This window comes from Hyla sarda, chromosome 2, assembly GCF_029499605.1.
Source record: "Hyla sarda isolate aHylSar1 chromosome 2, aHylSar1.hap1, whole genome shotgun sequence".
Classification (NCBI taxonomy): Eukaryota; Metazoa; Chordata; class Amphibia; order Anura; family Hylidae; genus Hyla; species Hyla sarda.
Genome location: NC_079190.1, coordinates 30727383 through 30746582, shown reverse-complemented (window position 1 = coordinate 30746582; position 19200 = coordinate 30727383). Strand labels below are relative to the sequence as shown.

General features: G+C 44.6%; 1 protein-coding gene across 1 annotated transcript in view; it reads right to left on the bottom strand.

Annotated features, from left to right (window-relative positions):
- The window catches only part of LOC130358341 (high affinity choline transporter 1-like), a 38272-nt gene that overhangs the window by 7107 nt on the left and 11965 nt on the right, over window positions 1–19200 (bottom strand). The window contains exons 2-5 of the mRNA XM_056561480.1: window positions 10510–10623; window positions 4551–4706; window positions 3242–3390; window positions 1011–1154 (exon numbers count right to left, since the gene is read on the bottom strand). Of these exons, the coding sequence (XP_056417455.1) occupies window positions 1011–1154; window positions 3242–3390; window positions 4551–4706; window positions 10510–10623 (563 nt within the window). The remainder of the gene's footprint in view (window positions 1–1010; window positions 1155–3241; window positions 3391–4550; window positions 4707–10509; window positions 10624–19200) is intronic.

Genomic DNA, 19200 nt, shown 5'->3' with positions numbered 1-19200 from the left:
GCCACCATGACGTCCCTTACATCTCTGACTTCAGCTGTCACTTCCTGTATGTACAGCTTCACATACACAAACAGTGGCACTGAAACAGTGGCAAATTTATGGGTGAGTATAGTTTATTTTATTGTCATTATTTCACCCTGGTCCTTGCCTGTAGGACAACCTCTTTATTGAAGAAGTAAGTGCTGTATTACCCAACATGGTGCACACTTGCTGAGGTATATGGCACAGCTATTAACCAATGCCAATATGACACTACTGTACATTAAAACATTAAAGGGGTATTCCAGTATTTGATAACTTAATCCCTATCCACAGGATGGGGATAAGTGTCTGATCGCATGGGTTCGACCGTTGGGAATCCGATCAAAGAAACGCTGTCCACACCCCCTTGCGCAGGGTCGGCATGTCCACTACATATATTCTCTATGGGAGCGCTTAACATACACTGTACTCATGTATCTCCGGCACTCTCATAGAAAATGTTTGGATGGGGCATGTTAAACCTCTGCTCCGTGCGCAGGGAAAGTTGGTGCGCCGTTCTTTTAAAGGGGTATTCCAGGAAAAAACTTTTTTTTATATATCAACTGGTTCCATAAAGTGTCTCGGAAAACGCCCAGTTTAGAAGCAAATTCCCATAGCAAACCTCTTCTAAACTGGGCGGTTCCCGAGATACGTGTCATCAGAGATTACTTAGACAGAAAAGAACAACCTAAACTTCAGAAGCTCATAAGTACTGAAAGGATTAAGATTTTTTAATAGAAGTAATTTACAAATCTGTTTAACTTTGTGGAGCCAGTTGATATATAAAAAAAAAGTTTTTTCCTGGATAACCCCTTTAAATTATAAAACTCTTGTCTGTAGCCATCACTAGGGGGAGCTCACTATACATTAAACTCAATACTAAGTGTATCATTTGAAAGATGGAATAATAAAAATAGAGAGAATAAATACTGGTAAATAGAAGCCTCATGATATTGTGCCGGACTCTATTCAACATGAAGGGAACTTACCAGAAAAGCGAAATCATCCAACCATCTTGCAATGTACTTTGGTTGTATATTACCAATCCACGGCCCTTGGTAGAGTTCGTGCACTGCTGTGTAAGCAATGTTTTCAGATGCAGAATTTAGAAGAGCAAATGGTACACAAATCCACTACGTTTAAAATAAGACAAATGATTAGTATTCATTTAATATTTACGAAAAGTTAAAAACAACAAGGAACAGCACCATGTTTATCATTGCTCAAAAGAACATCAAAAAAGGCCTCTCAACAGTTCTATCACCTTTCTATTGAAAAGGTGACAACAGGAAATGCAGTAAAGGAGGGATTGTCCAGCGCAGCGAAAGCTCGAATGCAAAATTTTCTTTATTCTGACATGGCAGCACAGGTAAAATTAACAGCAGTGACATGTTTCGACCGCCTAGGCGATCTTAGTCCTACTGGCTAGTAGGACTAAGATCGCCTAGGCGGTCGAAACGCGTCACTGCTGTTCATTTTACCTGTGCTGCTGTGTCGGAATAAAGAAAATTTTGCATTCGAGCTTTCGCTGCGTTGGACAATCCCTTCTTTGCTACTTATCGTACAGCCTAGTCCGGGCTGGGTCACTCACTAGGGGTGAGCTGGATATACTCTTGAACAGGAAATGCAGCCATATTAGTTCTCACAAAGGCCAGGACTGGGATGGGTGAGGGAAGCTCGCAGCTTAAGTGAATATTCAGGACAATTAATATTATTATATTTTAGGCTAAAAACTTTTTCTGCTATTAACATTTTTTTGTATGACCAAAAGGAGAATATGTCTGATGTATAATAACTTCGGGCCATGGGCCAAAGCCCAGGGTCACCACTCTATATGAGATTTGAATTTTAAGATTTGCAAACAACTTACACATTGAACACACAAATTTAAAAAAGCATGCTGTAAGCTCTTAAAGAGGTATTCTGGGGAAAGATTTCATAGGTAATTATGCTAAACTGGCAGTCAAATAGAAAAATCATATACTTACCTTGCTCATTGCCTCCACTGCCACCATTCTAACAGAGCCCCAGCATTTCTGGGGTCAGGGTTGGCCCATTCAATTGCCTGTTAACCAATCAGTAGAGAGATTGATGTCCCACCTCAGCCACTGATTGGCTGGGCGAGGTATTCCACAAGCTGAACTGATAGTGCTGCACAGTGGGATGGTGATCATTCAGAACAGCAGCAGTGGGGGAGAGAGGAAAGTAAGTATATGTTTATCTTCTGTTTAACAGCAACACAAGCACAATTACCTATAAAAAAAAAAATTCCCTGGAATACCCCTGTAAGTTGTTTTCTGAAAGTGGCTGCAAGTGGACAGAATTTATCATTTGACTCTATGGATGTGTTGCAACCTCTGTTGCCCTGATTCCAACACTGTACCCCATATAAGGAATTTCACATTTTCTGTCATTTTTCAAGAATTGTCAGGTAGGTGTGAACCTTATTTCATGTTGGAAATTCCGCCATGTGAACATAGCCTAACAGGAGTATGAATGAGCCCAAACTGTTCCAAACGCTGGAGCCGGGAGCTCGTGATGTTATAGCCCCGCCCCCTCAATGCAAGTCTATGGGAGGGGGTGTGACAGCCGTCAGGCCCCCTCCCATAGACTTGCATTGAGCGGGTGGGATGTGACATCATGAGGGGACGGGGCTATGGCATCACAAGCTCCTGGCACCCCCTATGGGAGGGGGTGTGACAGCTGTCCAATCCATAGACTTGCATTGAGGGGATGGGGATGTGATGTCATGAGGGGGCGGGGCTATGATATAACGAGCTCCCGGCGCCGGCGCCAGCATTCGGAACAGTTTGTTCCAAATGCTGAGCAGCGGAGTACCCCTTTAAGGCCATATTCACACTCTGAAAACACAGACAGACATTCAGCACATTTGAATGTTTCAGCTGGTGCTAGGACCACTCGGAAACACCCTGTCTCATAGATGGAAATGCATTTCCAAGTGGAATCCGCAGAAAAAATAGACTATTCCAGCAGAATTCCACTCAGAAATTCCACCTTGTGAACAGAGCCTAAGAGTGTAAGGAATTTGGAGCTTTTTATCAGAAAAAAAATTCTGAAAAGAGTTGGGGACCTAAAAACAACTCAAAATTGTCCCAATCTGACCCAATGACCACTGTACTATAGACTGGATAGTCAGCCATAACAATTGATATCCCAGTACCCCACGTTGGGCTAGTTATCCTTCTTACGTATCACTCACCAGACTGACTAGCATAAAGAGCATCTGGATGACGTCTGTATACGCCACGGAATAGAGTCCACCAAGCAAAGTATACAGAATGACCGTACAAGCCGATATTATTATAGATATGTATCCTTTGACATCTAGAATAACTCTGACTGTGGCTCCTATAAGAGAACATAGGATTGGTTAGATAAATGAGTTCACAGATAGCAGTACTTCCTGGTCCCTGTTGCACTCTCCACATGTAATAACTAGGATTATTAATGGAACATGGTAGGTGTGGGGACTATTACATTGAGTTTCAACTTATTATACCTAACTGCTCAAGACACAGTAATGACAGAGTTTGGGGTGAGTCCGAGATTGGGTTAGCTCAGCCATCTGTGGTGGTAAAATGAACTAAAATCAACTAAATGAGTAATCTCATACCTTTAAAGAGGTAATCCGGTATCAGAAAAAAATAAAACTATTAACCCAAGACATATAACTGTGCTATCACAAATTGTTCTTGCTTCAGTATCTTTTTGCCGGATTTACTCCTGACAGGAAGTTGTGTAGTCCTGTCATTGTAACTGTGGTGTTATCTTAGAAGCTCCCTGTTTCCTCCCTCTCACCCTAGACAACACATCATCCTCTGCTGTCTCAGGAGGTGTGGCTGGATCTTATCTTTCAGCTAAAGCCCCACCCCCTGAGTGATGTCATCACCTCTGACCAGCTCCTATAGCCTACATCACCATCTCCTTGTCATATACACATTTATATACATATCTTTATTGGGACATTTAGTGAGAATGAAGTGTGTTTTCAGCATACTGCCTTGTGGCAGAGTAACAGACAGGGAATGCATGCAGAAGGTTCTGCAGACTGTTCTGTTGTGTTATGCAAGGTTCTGCAGCAGCTCTGGGAGGGGAGCTGACAGAAGTGCTGTGGGGGGCTGTGACGAAGAGCTGAGGCAAAGCAATGTATTCTGGAAATTGTAGTTCTGAGCAACTGCGTAACCAGTAGTGAGAGCACTTGGTAAGGTAGAGAATTACAGACCCACAAAAAATGTTTTTTGGGTGATGTAAGAACTGGGGCAGACAGGTAAGCAATGCTAAATGCTTCCACAGTATATTTATTATTTTTACCTAATGTTAGAGAAAAGGGGTTTATAGGGGTTTTCAGGATTTTTTAATTAACATCCTCAGAATGAGCCATCAATATCCTTTAAGATTCTGGTATGATTCATTTAGACTTGACCACTAATGGATAAACTATTACATGGATGGGTAAAATTCTCAATATATGACTTTATTTATTTACCAAGTTTGTAATTAAGTCTTACCCAAAGAAGCCAGAATTGATGCAAACCAAAAAATGTCTCCCAGTAATGGTGGAATAAACAGAATGCTCCCCATTGTATCTCCAAAGGATTCTTGTAGAGGATCCATCATCGTCACATAATTTTTAGACCTCATTGGCTTGACAAAGAAAAGGGCACCTGGAAAACATCAACATGGGTTTATGCGGGATAGATCCTGTCAGACTAATCTATCAGGTATAGATTGGACAGGGGTGAAGCTGTGGATGTTATATATGTATCTGGACTTTTCTAAGACATTTGATGCTGTGCCACACAAAGTTAGTACATAAAATGAGGATGCTGTGACTGGGGGAGGATATATGTAAATGGGATAAAACTGGCTCAGTGATAGGAAGCAGAGGGTGAGGATCAATGGTTGGGTAGCATTTACTAGTGGGGACCACAGGGGGCAGTACTGGGTCTGCTTCTTTTCAATGTGTTTATTAATGACCTTGTAGAGAGATTACAGAGTAGAATTTTCATATTTTCAGATGAAATTAAATTGGGTAAGGTGATCACTACACAGGATGATAACATGATATTACAGAGGGATCTGGGGAAGCTAGAGGCTTGGGCACAGACATGGAAAATTAAAGAGTATCTATCATGATCTAAACTCTCCCTAATCCCCCTGTGTTTCTTTTCATTTAAAATCCCCTCTTTTCTACCTGATTTATTGTCTTCTTGACTGCTCATTGAGCCATCCTAGCGTGAGGGAGGAATGGGGCGTGGCCCAGCATTGAGGCTATGAACACAGCAGCCTGCAGTTCTAAATCTTCTCCTCTCTGTTTACAACTGCCTGTGCAGAGAGAAGAAAGATCAGAGCTCAGATAGTAAAATGAAGGAGAGCATGCAGTAAGGCAGAGTCCGGAGTATGCTCTGCTGTGCTGTGAGCACAGTGCTGGCTCCTGCCTGTCTGATTGACAGGCAGGGAGCAGTGCTGAGCTTGTCTGTGTCCCTGCTGCAGTCTGAGATTTAGGACTCCAGCATTAGTCTGAAATCTATAAAAAAAAAAAGGGCTTGCGGCCAGGACCCCTAGTGGTCATTTTTTAGCCACACAATGCCCTCATAACACAATACAGGAATAACACTCGAAGTGCTACTATTAAGGGGAAACTCACATTTGCGACCTTTATGGCATATCCCATTTCATGTCCCATGGTTGAGTCTGCTGTTCTGTCCGTCCACTATACATTATGCTGCAGCTCTGCTTGTTTAGATTGGCTCCAGCATAGCACAATACCAGCATAAGCTCTACATCATAGTACATTTATTTCCATGACTTAAAGGGTACCTTTCATCAAAAAAAGTTTTTATATATTAGAGATTAATGTATGCAGAATAACTTTCCAATAGCATGTTATTAAAAAAATATGCTTCTTTCTATTTAATTTTCCACTTTGAAAAAATGACCACTAGGGGTCTCCCTACCAGTCCTTCTTTATAGATTTCAGACTCATGCAGGAGTCCTAAAGCTCAGACTGCAGCCGGGACACAGAAAAGCTCAACACTGCTCACTGCTCACTTGTCTGTGTTCCAGCTGCAGTGTGAGATTTAGGACTCCTGCATGAGTCTGAAATCTATAAAAAAGGACTGGTAGGGAGACCCCTAGTGGTCATTTTTTCAAAGTGGAAAATTAAATAGAAAGAAGCATATTTTTTAATAACATGCAATTGGAAAGTTATTCTGCATATATTAATCTATAATATATCAAAAGTTTTTTTGATGAAAGGTACCCTTTTTAAGTTTAATGTAGATAAATGTAAAGTTATGCATATGGGCCGTAAAAACAAAATGTACAATTATGTGATAAATAATAAGACATTAGGTTAAACTTCTACCGAAAAGAACTTGGAGGTACTGGTGGACGGTTAACTAAACTTAAGCAATCAGTGCCAGGCAGCGGCTGCCAAGGCTAACAAAGTCATGGGATGTATAGAGAGGCATAGAGGCTCGGGACAGGGACATAGTTTAACCTCTGTATAAATCATCAGTCAGACCACATATGGATTATTGTGTCCAATTTTAGGCACCTGTATATAATAAGTACATGGCTGAACTGGAGAGGGTGCAGAGGAAGGCGACAAGGATAATTGATGGTATGGGAGGATTATAGGACCAAGACAGGTTATCACTTGGGGTTATTTAGTTTGGAGAAAAGACATCTTAGGGGCGATCTGATAACTATATACAAATATGTGAATGGACAGTACAGAGATCTTTCTTTAGGGCATGAAATGGGACTTATCCTGGTGCTTATATTAACTCGTTCCCGCCATATGATATATAGTTACATCATAGGCGGGAACATTTTAACATGGAATGAAGTGCATTTATATAATTTCTCATTACCATAGCAGGAGCTGCGCTCACTTCAGAGACAGTGAAAAATGGCTGCTAGTGCTGGGCAGCTGATGTCTGGCATTAACTCTAAAGATGCTGCAATCAAAGTTGATCCCAGCATCTAAAGTGTAAAATTCCTGGTGCCAGTGGGTTCGGGGGCTGACTGGCACCACCGCGGGGAAGTTGCAGAGTCCCAATTAGCTGGAATGACAGGCAGAGGTCACTTGCCCTCCTCTGTACTGTCTGAAAGTCACTTCAAGTATACAGGCAGCCTCAGCAGCCTGTATAAGTGGAGCGCCGATAACACTAGTTGATGCTATGCCTATGGCACTGTGTAGGCAGTCATAAGATTGCATATATTGGTCCCCTATGGGAACTAAAAATAGTGAAAACATTTTTTTTTCAAATTTAATAAATGGGAAAAAGCCCCTCTCCCTAATAAAAGTTTGAATCACCCCCTTTTCCCATTTTTCAAATAAAATAATGTAAATAAACATATGTGGTATCATATCTATATATTATAAAATTGATGAGCTTTGGTCATTTTATATACAAAAAAAAAAAATTATAAAAAGTGGTCAAAAAGTCCCATCTAAACAAAAATGATACCAATAAATACAACAGATCATGGCGCAAAATATGAGCCCTCATACAGTCCTGTATACAGAAAAAAGTGAACATTAATGGGGTTAAAAGATGAAAATTTTCAGCATACTTATTTTCTTACAAAAAGTTATAATTTATTTTTAAAGTAGTAAAATAAAACAAAACCTATAAAACTGGGTAATTGTATTGACATACAGTATAAATATAACGTGTCATTTTAATGTAGAAACAAAGCTTCCTAAAATTAACAAACTTACTTTTTATTTTAAAAGGGTCCCCCCGTGGAAAACATTTTTTTTAAATCAACTGGTGCCAGAAACTTAAACAGATTTGTAAATTGATAAAGTCAAAAAAATTGCTTATACCTCACCTCACCATCCAAGGTGCATAATGATTTGAGTGGAACCCGTATTTATCGGCGTATAACACGCACTTTTTAGGCTAAAATTTTTAGCCTAAAGTCTGTGTGCGTGTTATACCCCGATATACCCCCAGGAAAGGCAGGGGGAGAGAGGCCGTCGCTGCCCGCTTCTCTCCCCCTGCCTTTCCTGGGGGTCTAGAGCGCTGCTGTCGGCCCTTTTACCCCCTGGTTATCGGCGCCGCTGCCCGTTCTGTCCCCCTGACTATCGGTGCCGGCGCCGATTGCCAGGGGGAGAGAAGCAGCGCCGACAGCCAGGGGGAGAGAAGGGGCAGCGGCACCCATTGCCGGCGCCGCTGCCCCGTTGCCTCCCCCCTGCCCCGTTGCCTCCCCCATCCCCGGTGGCATAATTACCTGAGTCCGGTCCGCGCTGCTCCAGGCCTCCGTCGTGCGTCCCCGGCGTCATTGCTATGCGCTGAACGGCGCGGCGCATGACGTCAGAGCGCCGCGCCGTGCATAGCAACGACGCTGGGGACGCACGACGGAGGCCTGGAGCAGCGCGGACCGGACTCAGGTAATGATGTCACCGGGGATGGGGGGAGGCAACGGGGCAGCGGCGCCGCCAATGGGTGCCGCTGCCCCTTCTCTCCCCCTGGCTGTCAGCGCCGCTTCTCTCCCCCTGGCTATCGGCGCCGATAGTCAGGGGGACAGAACGGGCAGCGGCGCCGATAACCAGGGGGTGAAAAGGGCCGACAGCAGTGCTCTAGACCCCAGGAAAGGCAGGGGGAGAGAAGCGGGCAGCGACGGCCTCTCTCCCCCTGCCTTTCCTGGGGGTATATCGGGGTATACACGCGCACACACGCACCCTCATTTTTTCATGGATATTTGGGTAAAAAACTTTTTTTACCCAAATATCCTTGGTAAAATGAGGGTGCGTGTTATAGGCCGGTGTGTGGTATACCCCGATAAATACGGTAAATGTAATTACATGAGCGTCAATATAAAAAATTTAATTAGATATAAAATAAGTTAATAACATTACACATAAACTGGCACTTTATAGAATAATCCCACTGGGCCCTAGTGGGATATCAAATAATATATTATGAAAAAGCTTAAAAAAAAATCGGAATATGGTCCGATAATCCGGTATAATGGATACAGTCTGTTAGTCCGGTAGCTATATGAAAGTCCCGTTAGATGGCAAAAATATATGCACTTGATAGAAATAATGCAGAGTCAATCTCCAGATAGATGGTATAAACAAGTGATTAGGATGGTATTTCTCACCGCTTATGTCCACCTGGTACTCGCTATTGTAAGCTGATGGCTTGCGGGTGTTGTGTCCTCTACCGTATGTCCTCAGATGGTTAATCGCGGTCTCACGCTGCACTCGCAACCCCGATGGCAGGGGGCGTGACGCGATGTTCCGTAACGCAGGTGGTAGCCGCTCTCTGGCTGCTTCTGGATGGTGAGATACTGACACTCCGGCAAGAGTGGCAGTGAGCACAGGAGCGACAGTGAGCCCGGGAGCGGCGTCCCACATGGAGACCTGGACTGCGGGAGGTAGTTGGAGATAGGTGCCGCCAGGCAGGGCGGGATGGAGCTGGATTAACTCCTCTGATGCCGGGACTTTCAGGATTAGATGCGGACACTGATGGTAGCAATGTAAACAGTGCCAGTGAACTAAACGCGTTTCGGGATGCTGGGAATTGTAGTCCTCCGACCCCTTCCTCAGTAGAAATATGTGTGACACACCGCGATTAACCATCTGAGGACATACGGTAGAGGACACAACACCCGCAAGCCATCAGCTTACAATAGCGAGTACCAGGCGGACATAAGCGGTGAGAAATACCATCCTAATCATTTGTTTATCTATCTGGAGATTGACTCTGCATTATTTCTATCAAGTGCAAATATTTTTGCCATCTAACGGGACTTTCATATAGTTACCGGACTAATGGACTGTATCCACTATACCGGATTATCGGACCATATTCCAATTTTTTTAGCTTTTCATAATATATTATTTGATATCCCACTAGGGCCCAGTGGGATTATTCTATAAAGTGCCAGTTTATGTGTAATGTTATTAACTTATTTTATATCTAATTACATTTTTTATATTGACGCTGTTGTAATTACATTTATTTCCACTCAAATCATTATGCACCTTGGATGGTGAGGCCCTTGAGGTATAAGCTATTATTTTGACTTTATCTTTCCTTTGACGCCGGTGGGGTCCGGCTATAGCTTTAATTACCTCGGTCCTTTTGTTGTGAGCTGCACCTTTTTTGAGATTTGTAAATTGCTTCTATTAAAAAAAATTGATCAAGAATCAATCAATTAATCAAAATTAATTGAGTATACAGCAGCTAATAAGTACTGAAAGGATTAAGATTTTTTTAATAGAAGTAATTTACAAATCTTTAAAAAAAAAATTTCACCAGTTGATTTTTAAAAAAAGGAAAATTTGCTGTGTCGTTAACGCCAAAAAGACAACAACACATCATTAAAGGGTTAAAGGCACAATGCTAAATGCAGTTTAAAAAAAATAAATAAAAAAAAAACAGCCCAACTGGTAGTAGACTCAGTCTGAACATAAGGAAAAGCACTTGGCAATCCACTTACCAATGATGAATGTTGCTGCAAATCCTAATGGCGCATGAACCCATGCCAGTCCTTTTGTTGGAAGGTAAACGATTTCTGCCGTCCCATTAATATAGGCTCCTCCAACCCATGTGGCTGTGCAAACAGAAAAGAGAGAAGCATTTGTGCTGTTGTCATTTCTGTCACATACAATGAAATGGTAAATTCAACTCTTCTTTAAATTTGAGTTTAAATCATGGTTATTGTTATGTGTTTTCAAAATTCAACTGGTTGCCCTTGGAAACAGACAACCGTTTAGTTCCACCTCGCTGTCAGATGTCGTCTGATCTGATTACTGTGTAACTGTCATCTCAGCTCCCACAATGCACTGCTATTTGTTTTTGCATATTTTTTTTTTATGAATTCTCCACCATATATTCACATGTCCTTTTAAGTTCCATAATGCTGTGCTCATTTATTTGCTGGTATATCTTGTCACAGTTTTCTTTTTCCATTGACATCAATTCATATGAGGGCTTTTTAATTTAAAGGAGTACTGCAGCTCTAGACACTTATCCCCTATCTGCAGGATAGGAGATAAGTGTCTGATCGCCAGAGCCGCCATCAGGGGTACAGCCAGTACACCAGTAAGGGGCCCGTGCCCTGCTGGCAGCGGAAGCAGAAGACAGCTGAGTAAACAGAAGCGGTCTCCTGCTTCTGGACGTACAGTACGCAAATTGTGTACATAATGTAAGTACAGGCTAAAGAATTTTCCGGCTCCTGTACGTACATTACGCAAATAGCATACACAGTTTATGTACAGGAGTGTATATTACGTTGCAGGCCGCTTGATGACATCATTTCAACACGCAGCCTGCCAGAGAAGTCCCGCGCCACTCCGGAGGCTGCTGACAGCCTGACCCCAGCGCAGGATCAGAATAAGTGTCTATGGCTGCAGATCTCCTTTAAGTTGTCCGTTTTATTGTCACTCTTAATTTTAACCATAAAATGGTTAAACCAGAAAAAAAAAATAAGGGGGTTAAAATTGAAAGAAACAAAACACTATTGCACAGTTAAGTGGGGGTAATCATTTTTCCTAAGTTTACATTACAGTAAAAATGACAAGTTATCGGTTTTTCTGTGGATCAATGCAATTACAAGGATACCAAATTTATATGGTTTTTATTTTATTTTTCTACTAAAATCTAAAATTAAAGTGAAATTAAGAAAAAAACTTTTTTTTAAATCACATTATCGTGACCACCATATCACTATAATTTTTCTCCTGTCTACTGACCTTTAGCTTTTATTAGTACCATTTTGGCTTAGATGGTTCAAACATTCAAATGTATTTTTTTCTCAATATACATCTATTTATTTACAAAGGGGTAATTAGAATTTCAATTAGAGGGATTTGTTTCATGTTTTTAAACATTTTTAACTTCTTTATATTTTTTACCCTTTTCTAGTCCCCCTAGGGAACTTGTATAAGTGATTATTTGATTGATTATACAGTACACTGCAATCCTACTGTATTGCAGTGAACCATTTAATTGGCACTCTGCTTGCTAGCACAGCTAGATTCTGTCAGTCTGTACTAGCACATCTATTTGCATACATTTTTGGATATACCTTATTATTATTTTTTAGGATGTGCATTTCACCATAGTGTCTCTAGGTACACTTATTTGCATCCCCTTTTTATCTTAGTTTGCTGTGTACTAGCAGATCTGACAAGGCAGCCACTGAGGTCTTTAGAAGGCCTTAGGCTGCAATGACAATTGTAAGGATTCCTTCTTGGGGATTAGCTTCGGGATCGTCCTGGACACTGCCACGGGACACGTTTCCACTCAATAAACCCGCAGACAATGGTTATTCATGCAAGCCTGGCACCTCGCCAGCTTTATTTAGACAGGTTGCAGGGGGAAAACAAACATAACGCAGGAACAAAATAAAATCCTAGACCGTCTGGTCACTGACTACACATATCAGCATGCCTTGACTACGATCTGGTGAGCTACCCTCAGCCAGTTAAACATGTGACTCCTGCAACCTGTTACTCACTCCCTTCCCTGCTGCCTCATTACTTAAGAAGCAGGTGAGATATTCTTCAGGGTGAGCAAAGGAAATACACCCTTTCCTTGCCATCTTATCACATATCCCCCCTCTTTGCTCAGACCACCGGGAAGGAGCACATGTATTTGAAAGGCAGAAACAATCTGCCTTTCCTTTCTCTTGGGCAACTTTTGTCCCACAGTCTCTGAAGTCCTTGACTTCTTTCTTCCGGACTTCTACCAGCCGCCAATTACAAGTCTCTCGGTCACACCTCTCCAGTACCAGGTTCTTCACCCTGGTGTGGGCAGGGTTCTTGAAATTAAGGACAGAGAGGACCGATGCTTCTAACCTTTGTCTTCTTCTGGCTTGCCAGACCTCTGCCTCTGCTTTAGAGAATCTTTCGGCCTCAGTGGCTTCACCAACCATTGTCTTGTTCTCTGTAGCTTCAGAGGACCTCCGATATGGGTCCATCTCAGTTTCAACTTTAGAGGACTTCCCACCTGGTTTCACCACAGTTTTGACTTCAGTGGATTTCTCACATGGTTTCACCTCATCCCTTCCAGCTTTCTCTTCAGGGGCAACAGCTTCCTCAGGTTTGGCTTCAGAGTCTTTGGCTCCTTCAGATTCTTGTGTAGAATCAGCTTCTACTACTGTTTGGCTCTTCTCTGCAACTTCTTTAGGCTTACTCTTCTCTTCACCTGTAGCTTCAGTTGTGCCATTCTATTTACTCATAGCTTTTGAGGTTGACTCTGGTTTAGCTTCTGCTTCAGAGGATTTCTCTGCCTCAGCATTACCTTCAGAATTTTTGGTCTGCTCAGGTTCAGAGGATTTCCTGCCTGACTTCTCCTTAGTCTCCACTTCAGAGGATTTCACACCAGGTTTCAGCTCAGTCCTAGCTTCAGAGGACTTCTTACAGGGCTTCACCTCAATCTTAGCATTAGAGGACTTTTTACCGGGCTTCAGAGAAAGCATCCCTGTATCCCGTAACTTCTGCCCCAGAAGCCTTTCTTGAGCCAATTCCGCCATAGCTTGGTCTTTGCTCTCTTTTAGAACTTCCTGGTCCTATTCCTTTTACTCACATTTTTGCTGCTTACACTGGAGCTTAGCGGACTTCATCCTCTCACTGTCAAGTAACTCTGTCAAGTCCCTGACAGTATCTTCCGAAGATAGCAATTGTTTCCTCAATGTTGTTCATTGTCCACCAGCACAGCCACCTGCTCGTAGAGTTGCGCTCCCAGTAAAACCAAGGCAGCTAGGTGGGACCTTCTGCACGTTTCGTTCTGTGCTTCCAGGCTATCTTTTAAGATCTTCATGTCATCTTCCAGCTTTATATATTTCAGCTTCTCACTCTTGAGCTTTGCAGAGATCATCTTCAAACTGTCCAGCAACTGTTTCTTGGTCTTCTCTAACTGATTGATAGATTTTCCACTCTCACCAATCTGTTTAGATAGATCTGAGATCTCCTGTTGCAAATTCTTGTTTTCATATTGCAGAGTCTCAACTTGTTCCAGGGCCTCCTCATGCTGCTCACGGAGCAAGTCGTTGTCATGACGAGCAGATTGGAGAGCATGTGCAAGGGCATTCTTCGCCTTGACTTCCTCCTCAAGTTGTCTCTTAGCTTTAGAGACACTCTCCAGATTGCTGGCAAGATCACCAACTTCTATCTTCATTTCATTATTCTCTTTTTAAATTTTTTTCCATGGCTATCAGCCTAGCCTTGTGATCACTCCGCAGAGCCTGATATGCACCATGTAGAAGACTCACGTCTTCTTCCTGGAATGACATCCGCTAAGCCAGACTCTGCACTTCACTCTCCTTGCTGGTCACAAGACCCTGGGAGCGGGACAGTTCATCCTGCAGAGCCACAAATGTCACGGTTCGGCTGGCAGGAGGTGGATCCTCTGTGCCAGAGAGGGATTGGCGTGGACCGTGTCAGTGGACCGGTTCTAAGTTGCTACTGGTATTCACCAGAGCCCGCCGCAAAGCGGGATGGTCTTGCAGCGGCGGTAGCAACCAGGTCGTATCCACCGGCAACGGCTCAACCTCTCTGACTGCTGAGATAAGCGCGGTACAAGGGAGTAGGCAAGAGCAAGGTCTGACGTAGCAGAAGGTCAGGGCAGGCAGCAAGGATCGTAGTCAGGGGCAACGGCAGGAGGTCTGGAACACAGGCTAGGAACACACAAGGAAACGCTTTCACTGGCACAATGGCAACAAGATCCGGCGAGGGGGTGCAGGGGAAGTGAGGTATAAGTAGGGAGTGCACAGGTGAGGATACTGATTAGGCCTGCTGCGCCAATCAGTGGCGCAGTGGTCCTTTAAATCGTAGAGACCCGGCGCGTGCGTGCCCTAAGGAGCGGGGCCGCGCGCGCCGGGACAACACAGACGGGGAACGGGTCAGGTACGGGAGCCGGGATGCGCATCGCGAGCGGGCGCGTCCCGCGTTGCGAATCGCATCCTGGCTGGGAGTAATATCGCAGCGCGCCCGGTCAGCAGGTCTGACCGGGGCGCTGCGAATGAGAGGAGGCTGCGAGTGTTCCGGGGAGGAGCGGGGACCCGGAGCGCTCGGCGTAACAGTACCCCCCCCCTTGGGTCTCCCCCTCTTCTTGGAGCCTGAGAACCTGAGGACAAGACTTTTGTCTAGGATGTTTTCCTCAGGTTCCCAAGATCTCTCCTCTGGGCCACAATTCTCCCAATCAACCAAGAAGAATTTTTTACCTCTGACTGTCTTGGACGCTAGAATCTCCTTCACCGAGAAGACGTCAGACGAACCGAAAACAGGAGTGGGGGAAACAACTTTGGGAGAGAAGCGGTTAAGGATGAGTGGTTTAAGGAGAGAGACATGGAAGGCATTGAGAATACGGAGAGAAGGAGGAAGAAGGAGTTTGTAAGAGACAGGGTTGATCTGGCACAAGATTTTGAAAGGACCAAGATAGCGTGGTCCCAGTTTATAACTGGGGACACGAAAGCGGACATACTTAGCGGAGAGCCATACCTTGTCTCCAGGAGCAAAAATGGGGGGAGTTCTTCTTTTTTTATCAGCAAATTTTTTCATCCGGGATGAAGCCTGTAAAAGAGAATTTTGGGTTTCTTTCCATATGGTGGAAAGATCTCGAGTCACTTCATCAACAGCGGGCAAACCAGAGGGCATGGGAGTGGGGAGGGGAGGAAGAGGGTGACGGCCGTACACCACGAAGAATGGGGATTTAGCAGAAGATTCGGAGACTCTGAAGTTGTATGAGAATTCGGCCCATGGTAGAAGATCTGCCCAGTCATCCTGGCGGGAGGAAACAAAATGTCGTAAATAGTCCCCCAGGACCTGATTAATTCTTTCTACTTGCCCATTGGATTGGGGATGATAAGAAGAGGAGAAGTTTAATTTGATCTTGAGCTGCTTACAGAGGGCCCTCCAGAATTTAGACACAAATTGGACGCCTCTATCCGAGACGATATGCGAAGGCAACCCGTGAAGGCGAAAAAATGTGTGTAAAAAATTGTTTTGCCAACTGAGGCGCAGAAGGAAGGCCTGGAAGAGGGATAAAATGTGCCATCTTGGAAAATCGATCAACGACCACCCAAACAACTGTGTTGCCACGGGATAAGGGCAGGTCAGTAATAAAGTTCATACCAATCTGTGACCAAGGTTGTTCAGGAACAGGCAGAGGATGAAGGAGACCAGCAGGCTTCTGGCGAGGAGTCTTATCCCGGGCACAGACAGTACAGGCCCGCACGAAATCAACAACATCAGTCTCCAGAGTTGGCCACCAATAAAATCGAGAGATGAGTTGAAAGGATTTTTTGATGCCCGCATGGCCTGCGAGGTGGGAGGAGTGTCCCCACTTGAGAATCCCGAGGCGCTGGCGTGGAGAAACGAAGGTCTTCCCTGGAGGAGTTTGTCTGATAGAAGCTGGAGAAGTGGAGATCAGACAGTCCGGAGGAATGATGTGTTGCGGAGAGGTTTCCACTTCAGAGGCATCCGATGAACGAGAGAGAGCATCAGCCCTAACGTTCTTGTCAGCAGGGCGAAAATGGATTTCAAAGTTAAAACGGGCAAAGAACAACGACCACCTAGCCTGGCGGGGGTTCAGTCGTTGGGCAGACTGGAGATAAGAGAGATTCTTGTGATCAGTGTATATAATAACTGGATATTTGGATCCCTCCAGCAGGTGCCTCCATTCCTCAAGCGCCAATTTTATGGCCAGTAATTCTCGATCACCAATGGAGTAGTTTTTCTCCGCCGGAGAGAAGGTCCTAGTAAAAAAACAACAAGTAACAGCATGCCCGGAAGAATTTCTTTGTAGAAGAACTGCTCCAGCTCCCACTGAGGAGGCGTCTACCTCCAATAAGAAGGGTTTAGATGGGTCAGGTCTGGAGAGTACGGGAGCAGAAGAAAGGGCAGACTTGAGATGTTTAAATGCGTCTTCCGCTTGAGGAGACCAGGACTTAGGATTGGCATTTTTTTTGGTTAGAGCCACGATAGGAGCCACAATAGTGGAAAAGTGTGGAATAAATTGTCTGTAATAATTGGCGAACCCCAAAAAACGTTGGATAGCACGGAGACCGGAGGGGCGTGGCCAATCTAATACGGCAGATAGTTTATCTGGGTCCATTTGTAGTCCCTGGCCAGAGACTAAGTATCCTAGGAAAGGAAGAGACTGACATTCAAAGAGACATTTTTCCATTTTGGCATAAAGTTGATTGTCCCGAAGTCTCTGAAGAACCATGCAGACATGTTGGCGGTGTTCTTCCAAGTTGGCAGAAAAAATCAGAATATCGTCCAGGTAAACCACAACACAGGTATATAGAAGATCACGAAAAATTTAATTTACAAAGTCTTGGAAGACGGCAGGGGCGTTGCAAAGGCCAAAGGGCATGACCAGATACTCAAAGTGTCCATCTCTGGTGTTAAATGCAGTCTTCCATTCGTCCCCCTTCCTGATGCGGTTGAGATTATAAGCACCTCTTAAGTCCAGCATGGTAAAGATGTGGGCGCCTTGTAGGCGGTCAAAGAGTTCCGAGATAAGAGGTAGGGGGTAGCATTTTTTTACCGTGACTTTATTAAGTCCGCGGTAATCAATACAAGGGCGTAGGGAGCCATCTTTTTTGGAGACAAAAAAAAATCCAGCTCCGGCAGGAGAGGAGGACTTGCGGATAAACCCCTTTTTTAAGTTCTCCTGGATGTATTCCGACATGGCTTGGGTTTATGGAGCAGACAGAGGATAGATTCTGCCCAGGGGTGGAGTAGTACCCGGGAGGAGGTCAATAGGACAGTCATAAGGCCTGTGAGGAGGCAAAGTCTCTGCTTGTTTCTTGCAAAAAACATCAGCATAGTCCATATAGGCCTTAGGAAGACCAGATACCGGGGGAACAACAGGGTCTCGACTGTGAGTACTGGGAGCCGGTTTAAGACAGTCCTTGTGGCAAGAAGTACCCCAGTTCTTGATTTCCCCTGTGGTCCAATCAAGGGTTGGGGAATGGCGTTGAAGCCACGGTAATCCAAGAAGAATCTCTGAAGTGCAGTTAGAGAGGACCAAAAATTAAATTTTTTCGTGATGGGGTCCGATGCACATTAAGAGAGGTTCCGTGCGGTAACGCACGGTACAGTCCAATCTTTCATTGTTAACAGAGTTGATGTAGAGGGGTCTGGCGAGACTGGTCACCGGGATGTTGAACCTGTTGATGAGAGAGGCCGAAATAAAATTTCCTGCAGATCCGGAATCCAAGAAGGCCATAGCAGAGAAGGAGAAGGTAGAAGAAGATATCCGCACAGGCACAGTAAGACGTGGAGAGGCAGAGTTCACATCAAGAGCTGTCTCACCTTTGTGCGGAGTCAGCGTGCGTCTTTCCTGGCGAGGAGGACGGATAGGACAATCCTTCAAGAAATGTTCGGTACCGGCACAGTACAGGCAAAGGTTCTCCATGCGGCGTCGTGTCCTCTCTTGAGGTGTCAAGCGAGACCGGTCAACTTGCATAGCCACCACGGCGGGAGGCACAGGAACGGATTGCAGAGGGCCAAAGGAGAGAGGAGCCGGGGAGAGAAACCGCCTCGTGCAAACAAAGTCCATATCCTGGTGGAGCTCCTGACGCCTTTCGGAAAAACACATGTCAATGCGGGTGGCAAGATGAATAAGTTCATGCAGGTTAGCAGGAATTTCTCGTGCGGCCCGCACATCTTTAATGTTACTGGATAGGCCTTTTTTAAAGGTCGCGCAGAGGGCCTCGTTATTCCAGGATAATTCGGAGGCCAGAGTACAGAAGAATTACCCTGGACCAGGTTCAACAGGGCAGTCTCGGCAGAAGAGGCTCGGGCAGGTTCTTCAAAGACACTTCGAATCTCCGTGAAGAAGGAGTGTACCAAGGCAGTGACAGGATCATTGCGGTCCCAGAGCGGTGTGGCCCATGACAGGGCTTTCCCAGACAGAAGGCTGACTACGAAAGCCACCTTAGACCTTTCAGTTGGAAACTGGTCCGACATCATCTCCAAATGCAGGGAACATTGCGAAAGAAAACCACGGCAAAACTTAGAGTCCCCATCAAATTTATCCGGCAAGGATAGTCGGAGGCTGGAAGCGGCCACTCGCTGCGGAGGAGGTGCAGGAGCTGGCGGAGGAGAGGATTGCTGAAGCTGTGGTAGTAGCTGCTGTAGCATCACGGTCAGTTGAGACAGCTGGTGGCCTTGTT